The sequence below is a fragment of the Scyliorhinus torazame genome, chromosome 6 (genome assembly GCF_047496885.1).
Source record: "Scyliorhinus torazame isolate Kashiwa2021f chromosome 6, sScyTor2.1, whole genome shotgun sequence".
Lineage (NCBI taxonomy): Eukaryota > Metazoa > Chordata > Chondrichthyes > Carcharhiniformes > Scyliorhinidae > Scyliorhinus > Scyliorhinus torazame.
Genome location: NC_092712.1, coordinates 227,446,912 through 227,461,729, shown reverse-complemented (window position 1 = coordinate 227,461,729; position 14,818 = coordinate 227,446,912). Strand labels below are relative to the sequence as shown.

The window sequence follows — 14,818 nt, the reverse complement described above, 5'->3', positions numbered from 1 at the left end:
ATTTCTTGTGCAGTCATAATCCAGACCATTTCAATCAGTTCACGTAAATTAAGTTTTCACAGTGCTAAGCAGCTTTGTGATGAAATAGCAAAAGTAAAACATGTATTTTTATTTACATTTCAAAGTGTATTTATACTACATTTTCACATTGAAGCTAATCTGACTTTTTCAGGGGATCCTAGTTTTATTTTACCCCGGAACAAAGATGATTTTGATTCTGCATTTACAAAGACAACTTAATTGGAGCAAAGTACTCCCACTTTGCACCACAGCTTCACTGCTTGTATAAATGCAGCCTTAAATAGCAAAATATAATTGCAGGAAAGGTTACAGAAAAGTAAATAAACAGCTTTCACTTGTAGAACAATTGAAGTGACATGCATTCGGATTTGTTTTTTCTACCAAATGAAAATAAAGTTTGAAGAAATACTGGTTCAAACACCCTGCTGAGTGCGCACCAAGCTCTACTGTAATAATTAAATTAGTTGCCTGTCAGAATTCAGTTTTTGTGACAAACTATGAGCTACAATACTTACTCAAATACTTCTAGTGGTACATTAATATCATGCAGCTGTTGCCGGCATTTGTCAACATCTTGCAGCCCCGTAATCATAGAATTTCTGGAGATTAAAAGAAAGTTTGTTATGTTTTAGAAGTCTTCTGAGGGAATCGTATCAATTGCTTTCATCACTCTCAGACCTTTTTCAGGAGTTTCCATAGACTTTTTGGAGCAGACTGGTGAAGCGAACACTGCCAAAAGGATTCCCTCTCGACTTCCGGTTGCGGCTATGGCGGCGGGCAGGGACAAAGGGGAGCTGCAGGAGTTCATCAAGCGCTGCTTCGAGGAGCAGCGCGAGGAGATGCGCAAGGAGATGTTGGCGCCTATGCTTTCGGCAATTGAAGGACTCGGGATCACCCAGAAGGTCCACAAAGCTAAGGTACAGAAAAGAGTCAGTCAGAACGAGGACGAGCTCGTGGGCCTGGCGGTGAGAGTGGAGCAGAACGAGGCGCTACACAAGAGGTGGGCGGGGAGATTCGAAGACCTGGAGAACAGGTCGAGGAGAAAGAATCTGCGAATCCTGGGACTCCCTGAGGGAGTGGAGGGGGCTGATGCCGGGGCATACGCGAGCACGATGCTCGAGGTGATGATGGGCACGAAGGCCCCTTCGAGGCCCCTGGAGTTGGACGGGGCACATCGGGTGCTGGCAAAGAAGCCCCAGGCAAATGAGCCGCCAAGGGCAATGGTGGTGAGGTTTCACCGGTTCACGGACAGAGAGTGGGTCCTGAGATGGGCCAAGAAGGAGCGGAGCAGTAAGTGGGACAATGCAGAGATCCGTATATACCCGGACTGGAGCACGGAGGTTGCAAAGCGGAGAGCGGGTTTCAACCGGGCCAAAGCGGCGTTGTACCGGAAAGAAGTGAAATTCAGAATGCTGCAGCCAGCGCAACTGTGGGTCACATACAAGGGCCAACACTATTACTTCGAAACGCCTGAAGAGGCATGGACCTTTGTACAAGCCGAAAAGTTGGACTCTAACTGAGGGTTTGTGAGGGTGGGGGGGATGTTTTGGGGTTTGATGTGTGATGGTTGTTATATATAGGGGGTCAATCACGCGCAGGAAATGTTACATGGGCTGGGGGAGTGAGACAAGGCCGCAACAGGAGCTGCGCCAGAGGGGGCGGAGCGGGCTTTGGAAAGCGCGGGGTGTTTTCCCGCGCGCGGGAAGAAAGGCGGGAAGGGGACGAAGGAATGCATATGGATTGGGAGACTCCCACGCGGGGAGGTCAATGGGACGGCGGGGGAAGCCGGGGTCAGCAGGCGTCAGCTGACTTACGGGCGTGACATAGGAGGAGCAGAAAAGCTAGACAGGGGTCTAGCGGGGGGAGGGGAGGGGGGGAAAAAGGGTGGTTGCTGCTGCCCTGGCCGAAAGGGAATGGGACACAGAAGAGATGGTCGGGACGGGGGTCCCCCCTCTGGGGGACTGGAGGGTGAGGGAGGCGTGGACACGAGACTGGCCCAGAAAAGGAGATGGCTAGTCGGCGGGGCGTGGGGGGGTGAGAGCCCCTCCAATCCGGCTGATAACGTGGAATGTCAGGGGCCTGAATGGGCCGGTGAAGAGGGCTTGAGTGTTCCCGCACTTAAAGGGACTGAAGGCGGACGTGGCCATGCTCCAAGAGACACATCTGAAGGTGGCGGACCAGGTCAGGCTAAGAAAGGGATGGGTAGGACAGGTATTCCACTCGGGACTGGACGCGAAGAATAGAGGGGTGGCAATATTGGTGGGAAAGCGGGTGTCATTTGAGGCCAAGACTATTGTAGCGGACAATGGAGGGCGATATGTAATGGTGAGTGGTAGGCTGCAAGGGACGTGGGTGGTGTTGGTAAACATATACGCCCCGAACTGGGATGATGCAGGATTCATGAAGCACATGTTGGGGCGCATTCCAGACCTGGAGATAGGAGGCCTGATAATTGGAGGGGACTTCAATACGGTGTTGGATCCAGCACTGGACCGCTCCAAATCAAGGACTGGAAAGAGGCCGGCAGCGGCCAAGGTACTTAGGGGGTTTATGGATCAGATGGGGGGAGTGGACCCATGGCGGTTTGCAAGGCCGCAGGCCAGGGAATTTTCTTTCTTCTCCCATGTACACAAAGCCTACTCCCGGATAGATTTCTTTGTTCTGGGTAGGGCGCTCATCCAGAGGGTGGAGGGGACGGAGTATTCGGCTATAGCCGTTTCGGACCATGCCCCGCACTGGAACTGGCGCTGGGAGAGGAGAGGGACCAATGCCCGTTGTGGCAGCTGGATGTGGGACTGCTGGCGGACGAGGTGGTGTGTGGGAAGGTGAGGGGGTGTATCGAAAGGTACTTGGAGGCCAACGACAACGGGGAGGTGCGGGTGATATGGGAGGCGTTGAAGGCAGTGATCAGGGGAGAGCTAATTTCCATTAGGGCTCATAGGGAGAAGACAGAGGGTATGGAAAGGGAGAGGTTAGTGGGGGAGATTTTGAGAGTGGACAGGAGATACGCAGAGGCCCCGGAGGAAAGATTACTTGGGGAAAGACGACAGCTCCAGACGGAGTTTGACCTGTTGACCACAGGGAAGGCGGAAGCACAGTGGAGGAAAGCGCAGGGTGCGACCTACGAGTATGGGGAAAAGGCTAGTTGGATGCTGGCATACCAGCTCCGTAAGAGGATGGCAGCGAGGGAAATATGGGGAGTCAAAGATGGAAGGGGAGCCACGGTTTGGAGTGCGACGAAAATAAACGAGGTATTCAAGGCCTTTTATGAAGAGCTGTACAGATCCCAGCCCCCAGCGGGGGAAGAGGGGATGAGGGGATTCCTAGATCAGCTGAGATTCCCGAGGGTGGAGGAGCAAGAGGTGTCTGGTTTGGGGGCACCAATTGGGTTGGAGGAGCTGAGCTAGGGTTTGGGGAGCATGCAGGCGGGGAAGGCCCCGGGACCGGATGGGTTTCCGGTGGAGTTCTACAGGAAGTACGCAGACCTGTTGGCCCCGCTACTGGTGAGGACCTTTAAATGAGGCGAGAGAGATGGGGACCCTGCCCCCCGACAATGTCGGAAGCGACAATTTCTTTGATCCTAAAGCGGGACAAGGACCCACTGCAATGTGGATCGTACAGGCCGATCTCGCTCCTCAATGTGGATGCAAAGTTGCTGGCAAAAGTGCTGGCCACGAGGATCGAGGACTGTGTCCCGGGGGTAATCCACGAGAACCAGACGGGATTTGTAAAGGCCAGGCAACTAAACACCAATGTGCGGCGGCTCTTAAACGTGATAATGATGCCATCGGAGGAGGGAGAGGCGGAGATAGTGGCAGCTATGGACGCGGAGAAGGCCTTTGACCGAGTAGAGTGGGAGTACCTCTGGGAGGTGCTGCGTAGGTTTGGGTTCGGGGTAGGGTTTATCAATTGGGTTAAGCTCCTTTACAGAGCCCTGATGGCGAGTGTAGTGACGAACCGGCGAAGGTCGGAGTACTGTCGACTGTACAGAGGGACGAGGCAGGGGTGCCCCCTGTCGTTCGCATTGGCGATCGAACCATTGGCCATGTCATTGAGGGAGTCTAATAAATGGAGGGGGGTGGTCCGAGGAGAAGAGCATCGGGTGTCGCTATATGCGGATGACCTGTTGCTGTACGTGGCGGATTCAATGGAGGGGATGGTGGAGGTCATGCAGACTCGAAGGGAGTTTGGGGAGATTTCGGGCTATAAGCTCAATGTAGGGAAGAGTGAGCTCTTTGTATTACAGGCGGGGGACCAAGAAAGAGGGATAGGGGACCTACCGCTGAGGAGGGCGGAGGGGAGCTTTCGGTATCTGGGGATCCAGATAGCCAGGAGTTGGGGGACCCTACATAAACTGAATCTGACGAGGTTGGTGGAGCAAATGGAGGAGGATTTCAAAAGATGGGACATGTTACTGCTCTCGCTGGCGGGTAGAATGCAGTCGGTCAAAATGGTGGTCCTTCCGAGGTTTCTGTTTGTGTTTCAGTGATCCCATCGTGATGACTAAGGCCTTTTTTAAGAGAGTAGGCAGGAGTATTATGGGGTTTGTGTGGGCGAATAAGACCCCGAGAGTAAGGAGAGGGTTCCTGGTACGCAGTCGGGACCGAGGAGGGTTGGCGCTGCCGAACCTGGGGAGCTACTACTGGGCAGAAAATGTGGCGATGATCCGCAAGTGGGTTATGGAGGGAGGGGGGGGCGGCATGGAAGAGGATGGAGATGGCGTCCTGTAAAGGAACGAGCCTGGGGGCGTTGGTGATGGCACCGATGCCGCTCTCGCCGACAAAGTATACCATGAGCCCGGTGGTGGCGGCAACGCTAAGGATCTGGGGCCAGTGGAGACGGCACCGGGGTGCAATAGGAGCATCGGTGTGGTCCCTGATCAGGGGTAACCACCGGTTTGTCCCGGGGAAGATGGACCGGGGGGGGGGTTCCAGAGCTGGCATCGGGCGGGGATTGGAAGAATGGAGGACCTGTTCATCGACAGGACGTTTGCGAGCCTAGGGGCACTGGAGGAGAAGTTAGAGTTACCCCCGGGAAATGCCTTCAGATACATGCAGGTGAGGGCTTTTGTGAGGCGACAGGTGAGGGAATTCCCATTGCTCCTGGCACAAGAAGTTCAAGATAGGGTGATCTCGGGTGTATGGGTCGGGGAGGGCAAGGTGTCGGAAATACACCAGGAGTTGAAAGAAGAGGGGGAAGCGCTGGTAGAAGAGTTGAAGGGTAAATGGGAGGAGGAGCTGGGGGAGATCGAGGAAGGTCTGTGGGCTGGAGGCCTGGATAAATGATATGGCTGGGTTCATAAAGATGGAGAGGATTAAGTTCGCCTTGAGAGTGTCTGCGCAGGGGTTCTACAGGCGGTGGCAACCGTTCCTAGACTATCTCGCGGAGCGTTAGAGGAAGGTCGGTCAGCAGCAGCAGCAACCTGGGGTGGGGGGGGGGGTCGAGGGGACGTCCTGGGAGGGGGGGGGGGGGGAGAGACTGCCTGGGAGGGTGGATGAGCGGGAGATGGCATGAAGGGTTGGGAGGCTGGCACGTGCGGGTGAGGGCCAGTGTACGGGGCTGTGTGGATATATCATTTTGCCATGTATATATCTTGCTCTGCGCGATTTCTCGTTTTATGTTGTTACGGGGGGGGGGGGGTTGTTGTTTGTAAGGGAGAAAAATTGTGTTAAAAAAGTTTAATAAATATATATATATATTTTTTAAAGTGGAGGCGGCGGTGGGGGAGCACGAGGAGCAGCTTGCTTCGATGGCGGCTGAAATAGGTGTGATGCGGGACAATCCGAAGCGGTTAAAGGAGACGATGGAGGACCTTGAGAGTAGCTCCTGGAGACAGAACCGAAGAAGGGCAGCACGGTAGCATTGTGGATAGCACAATTGCTTCACAGCTCCAGGGTCCCAGGTTCAATTCCGGCTTGGGTCACTGTCTGTGCGGAGTCTGCACATCCTCCCTGTGTGTGCGTGGGTTTCCTCCGGGTGCTCCAGTTTCCTCCCACAGTCCAAAGATGTGCAGGTTAGGTGGATTGGCCATGATAAATTGCCCGTAATGTCCAAAATTGCCCTTAGTGTTGGGTGGGGTTACTGGGTTATGGGGATAGGGTGGAGGTGTTGACCTTGGGTAGGGTGTTCTTTCCAAGAGCCGGTGCAGACTTGATGGGCTGAATGGCCTCCTTCTGCACTGTGAATTCTATGAATCGTGGAGATGCCTGAAGGCACTGGGGGAGCGGATGCTGCCACATATGTAGCCTGGAGTGGTCGATGGGGGAGGGGGCCTTTGACCAGGCCCTGGAGGTCAACCGAGTGCACAGGGCGCTGATGAGTAAGCTGCAGGCAAATGTGCTGCCGAAGGCGATGGTGGAGCATCTTCACCATTCTTGGATAAGGAGAAGATATTGAGATGGGCGAGGCAGACGAGGAGATGCAACTGGGAGGGGAGTGAGCCTCAGGTGTACCAGGACCTGCGTGCGGACCTGGCAAAGAGTGCCAGGTTTAATCGGGTGAAGTCTGCCCTCTTTATAAAGGGGGTAAAGTTCAGGATGTTGTACCCAGCCTGCCTCTGGGTGACTTTTAATAGCCGAGAATCTTACTTTGGAACATCAGAAGAAACAATGGAGGTTTTAAGAGACAATGGACTGGCAGGAGGAGGAGGACATTGATCTGTGGAGGAGGCGTGGGGAGATGGGTGCGTTTTTTGTCTATTTTTTCTTGTATCTTTTTTCTCGTTTGTTGGGGAGAACTTTTCTCCTTCGAGATGTTTTGGTGCGTTGAGGGCACCTTTTGTTTCTTACTTCATTGTTGTTTGGGAGGTGTGGAAGCGGGTGGGGGGGGGGGGGGAGGAATCGGTGGGGTATGGGAGGCGTAGGCACCTTGGACGGGGGCTGCCAGGCTAGCTGGGCGGGCTAGGTAACGGAAGCACAGTGGGGGTGATCAGGTAGTTAGTGTAACAGAAGGGGATGGGGTTGTTGTTTTGGTGGGGGGCTGCTGACAAAGGTTTGTTGCTGTGGCATAGCATGGGAAGGAGTAGTGACAGTGAACATCTTAGGGTGGGCCTGGAGGGTCACATGGCATGGGGCTGGCCTAAGGGGTATGGGTTGATCGGCAGGGGAGGGGGGTGGGGTGCCCTCCGACCAGACTGGTTTCACAGAATGCGAGGGGGCTGAATGGGCCAGTTAAACGGGCAAGTGTTTTCACACACCTGAGGAACTTGAAGGTGGACGTGACCTTTTTACCAGAAACACACTTGAAGATCGGATATCAGACATGGCTAAGGAACGGGGGGGGGGGGGGGGTAGGGCAAGTCTTCCATCTGGGATTTGACATGGGGGGGGCGGTGCTGGTAAATAAACAGGTGGCATTTGAGGTGAGGAATATCGTAGCAGATTCAGGGGGATGATTTTGTGATGGTGAGTGGCAAGATAGAGGGGATGCCAGTGATCCTGGTTAACGTTTATGCCCCAAATTGGGACGATGGGGAGTTTACGAGGTGAGTGGTGGGGAAGATCCCGGACCAAGACTCGCACCGGTTGATTATGGGGGAGGACTTTAAAAACAGCCATTGATCCTGGGTTGGACCAGTCGAGCCCGAGATCAGGGAGGGTGTCGGCGGTGGCAAAGGAGCTGGAGGGGTTCATGGAACGCATGGGGGGTGGTGGTGGACCCGTGGAGGTTTGGGAGGCTAAGAGCGAAGGAGTTTTCATACTTCTCCCATGTGCACAGGGTGTACTCTCAGATTGATTTTTTTTGTGGTGGGCAAGAATTTATTGACGGAGGTGGGTGACTCGGCGTACTCCGGCGATCGTGGTCTCAGACCACGCGCCGCATTGGGTGGACTTGCAAGTAGATGGTGGGGGGGGGGGGGGAGCAGCGCTTGCAGTGGAGGCTGGACGTCGGGATGTTAGCAGATGAGAGAGTGTTAGCCAATGAGGGCCATCATTCAGGGGTATGTGGAACTAAATGATACAGGTGACTTCTCGGCTGCCACACTCGTGGGAGGCGCTCAAGGCAGTGGTTAGGGGGTGTTCATATCGATCTAGTCGCACAGGAGGAAGAGCGAGCAGAGATGGCAAGGTTGGTGTGCGCGATTCTGAGGGTGGACCGGAGGTATTTGGAGGCTCCGGAGGCAGGATTGTTGAAGGAGAGATAGAAGCTTCATATGGAATTCAGGTTGGTGTCCACGGGTAGGAATTAGGGCAGTTGCGGAGGGCCAGTGTAAGAGTACAGGGAGAAGGCTAAAAGGATGCTGGCCCACCAACTCAGGAAGCAGGAGGCAGTGAGGGAGATTGGAAGGGTGAAGCATAGTAGGGGTGGAGTGGGATTGGACCCAGTGGGAGTGAACGGGGTATTTGAGTATTACAGGAGACTTTATAAGTCAGAGCCCTTAACCGAGTGAGGGGGGGGGGGGGGGGGGGGGGGGGGCGTTCGGGTAGCATTTTATAATAGGTTTTTGGGAGACATGGGTCCCCTGCTGGTAAGAGCATTCAATGAGGAGAGGGAGAAGCCCTTAATATCTTTAATATTGAAGAATGATAAGCACCTGGAGCATTATGGGACCTACCGCCCGATATAACTGCTGAATGTAGACGGCAAGTTGTTGGCAACGATCTTGGCCTCGCAGATTGAGGACTGTGTGCCGTGGGTGACAGGGGAAGACCAGACGGGCTTTGTAAACGGGAGGCATCTGTCGGCTAATGTTAGACGTCCGTTGAACGTTATAATGATGTCCTCGGAGAACAGAATGTGGAGGTGGCGGTCATTATGGACCCGGAGAAGGCCTTTGATCGGGTAGAATGAATATTTGTGGGAGGTCCTGGGGCAGTTCGGGCAGAAGTTTGTGGATTGGGCCCGGTTATTGTATCAGGCGCCGGCAGCAAGTGTAAGGACGAACCAGGTGCGTTTGGAGTATTTTAAGCTGCATCGTGGGACGAGGCAGGTTTTGCACTCTCCCCATTGCTCTTTGCCTTGGCGATAGAGCCACTGGCAATGGGGCTTAGAGCATCAAGGGGTTAGAAAGGGATAGGGGGGGGGGGGAGAACATAGGGTATATGTGGACGACCTGTTGCTTTGCAATCGGACCCATTGGAAGTATTGGAGGCATCAGATATTTTGGTGGAATTCGGCCGGTTTTCTGGTATAAGTTAAACGTGCCAAACTTAATGAACTATTACTAGGCAGCAAATAAAGCCATGATAAGAAAGTGGGTAGTGGGGAGAGGTCAGTACGGCGCCCCTGCCATTCTCGATAAACAGGTGCTACACAAGTCCTTTAGTGGTGGCAGCCCTGAGGGTGTAGGGACAGTGGCAGTAGCACCCGAGGCTGGAGGGGGCTTCGGACTCCGATTTGCGGAAATCACAGGTTTCTTCTGGGGGGCGGCGGCTGGACGTGGGGCTATGGAGGTGGCGGCAGACGGGGACTGAGTGGTTTGGAGACACATTCGTGGGAGCAGCTTCCCGAACCTGGAGGGACTGGTAGAGGAGTATGAGCTGCCCAACGGGTATGGGTTCCGGTAGGTACGGATGCAAAACTATGTGAGGAAACAGGTGCCGTCCTTTCCTGACCTGCCGCCCCCGTGGTTGCAGGACAAGGTGGTGTCTAAAACAGGAGTTGGTGAGGGCAGGGTGTCGGAGATTTACAAAGAATGGATGGACCGGGAGGGCCCTCCGACAGGGGAAGTTAAGCGTAAATGGGAGGTATATATATATATAATTGCCTTAATAAAAACATTTTAAAAAGAAAAACTGTGCTCCTCGCACCTTAAGCCTATGTCCCTTAGTATTTGACTTTCCCACCCTGGGAAAAAGCATTTGCCGATCCACTCAGTCCACACCTTTCAATGTTGTAAACCTTTAACAGGTCCCCCCCACCTCAACCTCAGTCGTTTCAGTGAAAACAATCAGTTTATCCAACCTCTCTACATCCTTCTTGTAGTGTGACGACCAGAATTGTATGCAATATTCCAAATGTGGCCTAAGGTTTGTACAGCCGCAGCGTGACTTGCCAATTTTTATACTCAATGCCCCGACCGAAGGCAAGCATCTGTATGCCTTCTTGAATACCTTATCCATCGGTGTTGCCACTTTGTGATTTGTGGGCCTGTATGCCCAGATCTCGCTGCCTGTCAATAATCCCAACGGTTCTGCCATTTACCTGTATTATTTCCCACCTGCATCAGACCTTCCAAAATGCATTACCTCATTTGTTCGGATTAAACACCTTCTGCCATTTCTCTGGCCAAGTGTCCAACTGATCTATGTCCTTCTGTATCCTCTGACAGTCCTCTTCACTATTCGCAACTCCACCAATTTGTGTCGTCCGCAAACCACAAATCAGACCAGCTACATTTTCCTCAAATCATTTATATGTACTCTGAACAACAAAGGTCACAACACTGATCCCTATGGGACCTCACGAGTCACAGCCATCTCAGTCCTTTTGGAATTAACTTTGCATTCCTTTAATCTGATAGTTGACAAGATATACGGTTGCTTGCTCTGTTCAATGCAGATCCCAAATTGGTATGTTTGCTCAATTTCACAATTTAGTGGGCAAAATATCATGACTCAAAGTGGAAATGCAAGACTGGGTTTGGTTTGTTGTCTTGCTACAGCCAATTATGGCCATTCCCCCTCCCATTTCTCCCCCAGAGCCTGATTAAGGAGAGCGCTGCAGTGCTGGAGAAGGAGGATGTCCCAAAGGATTCAAGAACAAAATCAATCTGGCAAGATTTAATTATCTGAATGTCGACTGAGACAGTGGTGGGGAAAAGGGCAGAGGAACAAAAGTTCCTAAGTTGTGTTCAGGAAAATCTTTCGCAGCAGTCCAAAATGAAAGTATGCACTGTTGGACCGAGATTTTGGAATTGAGGTGGGTCAATTAGATCAAGTGTCAGTGGGGGAAGACAGTGATCATTGCAATAGAAAAGGTTAGGTAGGGTTTCGGGGATAGGGTGGAGATATGGGTTTAAGTAGGGTGCTCTTGCCGGTGCAGACTCAATGGGCCAAATAGCCTCCGTCTACATTGTAAATTCTATGAAAAGGAAAATGAGGCAAGAACACAGGTTGCCTACCACTGTTTTAGAAACAATTATTCGGGTTAGAACTAGCCACAGAAAAATCTGAGTTGATTAGGAAAGGACAGTATGGAGTTTTATGGGGAAATAGTGTTCAACTGTGTTGGGGGTAACAAGTATTTTAAACGGTTTCCTCCCACCCTTCCTTCCTCTCTCCCATCCTCGACACCACTCACTGACACCCGGATATCGTTACCCCCACCTCCCATGTTCCTCTTCACCCCACCCTCCTCGTGCCGCACCCCGCCTCCTCCCAGGATCCTCTCACCATGCCCCCGCCTCCTCTCACCACGCCCCGCCTCCCAGTGCGCCCCCGCCTCCACTTCCAAGGCTCCTCTCGCCACGCCCCCCCAGGCTCCCTCCTTCCTTCTCTCGCCCCTCCTTCCTTCTCTCGCCCCCTCCTTCCTTCTCTCGCCCCCTCCTTCCTTCCTTCCCACGCCCCCTTCTCTTTTCCCCACCCCTCCTCCTTCCTTCTCTCCCCCCCTACCACCTTCTCTTTCCCCCACCCTTCCTCCTTTTCCCCCTCCCTTCTCTTTCCCCTGCCCCTCCATCCACCCCCTCCTCCTTCTCTTCCCACTCCATCCTTCCCTCCTCCCTGGCTTACCCCCTCCCCCCTGCCTTCTCTCTTTCTCCCCCACCCCCCTGCCTTCTCTCTTTCTCCCCCACCCGCCTTCCTTCTCTCTTTCTCCCCCACCCCCCTTCCTTCTCTCTTTCTCCCCCACCCCCCTTCCTTCTCTCTTTCTCCCCCACCCCCCTTCCTTCTCTCTTTCTCCCCCACCCCCTTCCTTCTCTCTTTCCCCCCCCCACCCCCCTTCCTTCTCTTTCTCCCCCACCCCTCTTCCTTCTCTCTTTCTCCCCCACCCCCTTCCTTCTCTTTCCCCCCCCACCCCCCTTCCTTCTCTCTTTCCCCCCCCACCCCCCTTCCTTCTCTCTTTCTCCCCCACCCCCCTTCCTTCTCTCTTTCTCCCCCACCCCCCCCTTCCTTCTCTCTTTCTCCCCCACCCCCCTTCCTTCTCTCTTTCTCCCCCACCCCCCTTCCTTCTCTCTTTCTCCCCCACCCCCCTTCCTTCTCTCTTTCTCCCCCACCCCCCTTCCTTCTCTCTTTCTCCCCCACCCCCCTTCCTTCTCTCTTTCTCCCCCACCCCCCTTCCTTCTCTTTCTCCCCCACCCCCCTTCCTTCTCTCTTTCTCCCCCACCCCCCTTCCTTCTCTCTTTCTCCCCCACCCCCCTTCCTTCTCTCTTTCTCCCCCACCCCCCTTCCTTCTCTCTTTCTCCCCCACCCCCTTCCTTCTCTCTTTCTCCCCCACCCCCCTTCCTTCTCTCTTTCTCCCCCACCCCCCCCTCCTTCTCTCTTTCTCCCCCACCCCCCCTTCCTTTTCTCTTTCGCCCCCACCCCCCCTTCCTTCTCTCTTTCTCCCCCACCCCCCCTTCCTTCTCTCTTTCTCCCCCGCCCCCTTCCTTCTCTCTTTCTCCCCCACCCCCCCTTCCTTCTCTCTTTCTCCCCCACCCCCCCTTCCTTCTCTCTTTCTCCCCCACCCCCCCTTCCTTCTCTCTTTCTCCCCCACCCCCCTTCCTTCTCTCTTTCTCCCCCACCCCCCTTCCTTCTCTCTTTCTCCCCCACCCCCCTTCCTTCTCTCTTTCTCCCCCACCCCCCTTCCTTCTCTCTTTCTCCCCCACCCCCCTTCCTTCTCTCTTTCTCCCCCACCCCCCCTTCCTTCTCTCTTTCTCCCCCACCCCCCCTTCCTTCTCTCCCCCACCCCCCCTTCCTTCTCTCTTTCTCCCCCACCCCCCTTCCTTCTCTCTTTCTCCCCCACCCCCCTTCCTTCTCTCTTTCTCCCCCACCCCCCCTTCCTTCTCTCCCCCACCCCCCCTTCCTTCTCTCCCCCACCCCCCCTTCCTTCTCTCTTTCTCCCCCACCCCCCCTTCCTTCTCTCTTTCTCCCCCACCCCCCCTTCCTTCTCTCTTTCTCCCCCACCCCCCCTTCCTTCTCTCTTTCTCCCCCACCCCCCCTTCCTTCTCTCTTTCTCCCCCACCCCCCCTTCCTTCTCTCTTTCTCCCCCACCCCCCCTTCCTTCTCTCTTTCTCCCCCACCCCCCCTTCCTTTTCTCTTTCGCCCCCACCCCCCCTTCCTTCTCTCTTTCTCCCCCACCCCCACTTCCTTCTCTCTTTCTCCCCCACCCCCCCTTCCTTCTCTCTTTCTCCCCCACCCCCACTTCCTTCTCTCTTTCTCCCCCACCCCCCCTTCCTTCTCTCTTTCTCCCCCACCCCCACTTCCTTCTCTCTTTCTCCCCCACCCCCTTCCTTCTCTCTTTCTCCCCCACCCCCTTCCTTCTCTCTTTCTCCTCCAGCTCCCTTCCTTCTCTCGACCCTCCCTTCCCGGGCTTACAGTTTCTGGTTCAGGCCCGCTTGGCTGCTGGGCTGGAAGTCACTGACGATGATGCCGAGCTGCCGAATGTTCTCTATGAATTTCTCCAGATGTTCCTCCAGGTTGTCGAATTTCTCCGCCATGGCACGAGCGGGCGGCGGGCTCCGCACTCAACAACAGACGGCCCGAGGCATCCGGAGAGCGCGAGCAGGAACCGGAAACCATCCGCTCCGCTTCATGCCACCATGTTGGCTCGTCGGGAGGCTGGCTGACGGTGGGCGCTTCCGCTTCCGCGCAATGCTGACTGGGATACAGGAGGACTGTTCTGCCTCTTCCAGCATCAATCAGACTGAATTGTGGAGCTGTTTATTTTGTGTTAAGCATCTGAACCGACTGGAAGCCGAACTGTTACAACATGATCCTCGGACTGGCTCACAAACAAAAGTCTGTGTCCTCTTCTGCTTCGGTTGTGTCGGTATCACAGACTATTTCTACCAATAGTATATAAACAAAGAGCAATGTGATAATGACCAAATCAAATATCTTATTTGTAATATTGATTAAGCCTGAACAGCAGGGATAACTTCCCTACTCTTCTTCAGAAGAGTGTCATGGGACCTTTTACATCCACCCAGGCAGGCAGATGTGACTACCTCAGTTTCATGTCTCATGCGAAAGACGGCGTCCTGTAGTAAGCTGAAAATGCTGGAACTACTCAGTAAGTCTGGCAGCACCTATGGAGGGAGAAACGGTTAATATTCCAGGTCAAGGACTTAACTTCACAACCTCTACCCTCGACTATTCCAACATGCTCCTGGCAGGTGTCCCACATTCTACCCGCCATAGACTTGAGGTCATTCAAACTTCTGCCTATCTCTTAATTCACAGCCAGTCCGTTTCCCCTGTCAATCCTGTGCTTTCTGGCCTGCATTGTCTCCCGGTCAAATAGTGCCTTAATTTTAAAATTCTCATCCTTGTTCTCAAATATCATTTTTTATATAAATGTAGAGTACCCAATTATTATTTTTTCCAATTAAGGGGCAATTTAGCGTGGCCAATCCACCTAACCTGCACATCTTTGGGCTGTATGGGGTGAAACCCACGCAGACATGGGGAGAATGTGCAAACCCCACACGGACAGTGATGCAGGACCAGGATTCGAACCGGGTCCTCAACGCCGCAGTCCCAGTGCTATCCACTGCACCATACGCCGCCCTGTTCTCAAATATCTTGATGGTCTTCTCATCCCTATCTCTAATCTCCTCCAACCCATAGCCCTCCAAAACATCTGACTGCTTTATTTGGCCTCCTATGCATTCCCAATCATAATTGCTCCATGATTTGTGGCCTTGACATTGGTTGATGAG

General features: G+C 53.8%; 1 protein-coding gene across 1 annotated transcript in view; it reads right to left on the bottom strand.

The window, feature by feature from the left end:
* The window catches only part of med10 (mediator complex subunit 10), a 32,651-nt gene extending 18,925 nt beyond the window's left edge, over window positions 1–13,726 (bottom strand). Inside the window, exons 1-2 of the mRNA XM_072509490.1 lie at window positions 13,473–13,726; window positions 537–620 (exon numbers count right to left, since the gene is read on the bottom strand). Coding sequence (XP_072365591.1) covers window positions 537–620; window positions 13,473–13,594 — 206 coding nt within the window. The 5' untranslated portion in view covers window positions 13,595–13,726. The remainder of the gene's footprint in view (window positions 1–536; window positions 621–13,472) is intronic.
* Between the last annotated feature and the right edge of the window lie 1,092 nt (window positions 13,727–14,818).